Raw genomic sequence first — 1,362 nt, forward strand, 5'->3', positions numbered from 1 at the left:
GAGCCTGGCTGTCTCCCTGACTCTTGACCTTGTCATTGTCCTTGGAGGACTCTGCCCAACTCTCGTCCCCCTGGCAGGCACATGCCCTGCGTCCCTTCTCATCCGGTGCCTTCACGCCTGCCCAGTGCTTGAGCCGCGGTACCCGATCCTTGCTCTTAGCACCCTCGGCAACGCCCCAGCCCCCACCTTTGTCCCAGGCGTCACCCTCCAGCCCCAGCAGCTGCTGCCTGGAGACATCGGCAGGGTCTCAAGGTCACACCACTGGAGCCCAACAGCTCGCTCTCCCTGGGCACGACGTACACACTGGGGCCCTCCAACTCGTGGGTCCTGCTGTCCAGCAGCTCTGGTGACCACTGACCCCGCTGTGCTCAGGTCGTCTCCCATGGCTCTGTGGCACTCGTGTCCTCTTCTGTGGCATCGTGGTGCTGAGGTCCCCTCCCCCGACTCTGTGACACACGTGGTGTCCTCCCATGACTCTGTGGCACTGGGTCATTGCCCAAGGCTCCGCCGTCCTCGACTGGCTGGGTCTCACTTCTGGTCTTACCCGTGTTGTGAGTGTCCCTGCCACGCCTGTGATAAGCAGCTCTGACTCTGCTCTCCTTTTCTTTCGGCAGCTCGTTTGTGACAGGGACAGCTTGTTGTGGGCACTTCTCACCCCTGAGAATCTGGGACCTCAACAGGTAAGAGATCCCTGAGCCCACATGGCTTGCAGTGGGGGAGGCTGGTGCAGTTGGGAGGCAGAGGAAAGCGCCAGTGAGCCAGCCCACCTGGGCGGCCCAGGGGGCCAGGAGGAGCGGGGAAGCCCCCTGCCCCACGCTCCCAGCAGCCCCCCGAGGTGCCTTCCCACGCAGAGCCCTTGGATCTGGTATGGGGTGGCTGCCAAAGTGATTTATAACAGGTAAATCATTTCATGTAGAATTTATGCTAACAGCAACAATTTGGATTTACGATCATGTTCTCTGAGGAGTGTCTGACTGTGTGGCTGCGTGAAATCCCACCTATCCCCAGAGACGCTTTTTCTAAAAGAAAAATCCTGACGGTGGCCTACAGACCTATAAAAAGAAGTATATGGAACCGTCAAAATACAGCCAGGTTTTGTTCACAGTGTTCTGCCTTGGCAGGCTTGACCTATTCCCATTGGATTAACCGCCATTCTAGGTTATTTAACTTTTTATTTTGAAATAATCATAGATTCCCAGGAAGTCACAAAAATAGGATGGAAAGGTACTTGTGTGCCATCTTGCATATTATAACAGCAGCTGCTGTTTATAGCAGAGCGCGATGTACACACTGGGGCCCTCAAACTCGTGGGTCCTGCTGTCCAGCAGCTCTGGTGACCACTGACCCCGCTGTGCTCAGGTC

General features: G+C 56.5%; 1 protein-coding gene across 1 annotated transcript in view; it reads left to right on the forward strand.

The window, feature by feature from the left end:
* FBXW4 (F-box and WD repeat domain containing 4) overlaps positions 1-1,362 on the forward strand; it is a 75,654-nt gene that overhangs the window by 61,853 nt on the left and 12,439 nt on the right. The window contains exon 6 of the mRNA XM_008051358.2: positions 615-680. Within this exon, the coding sequence (XP_008049549.1) occupies positions 615-680 (66 nt within the window). The remainder of the gene's footprint in view (positions 1-614; positions 681-1,362) is intronic.

The sequence above is a fragment of the Carlito syrichta genome, unplaced genomic scaffold (genome assembly GCF_000164805.1).
Source record: "Carlito syrichta isolate Samal-C Ts95f unplaced genomic scaffold, Tarsius_syrichta-2.0.1 Scaffold170050, whole genome shotgun sequence".
NCBI lineage: Eukaryota > Metazoa > Chordata > Mammalia > Primates > Tarsiidae > Carlito > Carlito syrichta.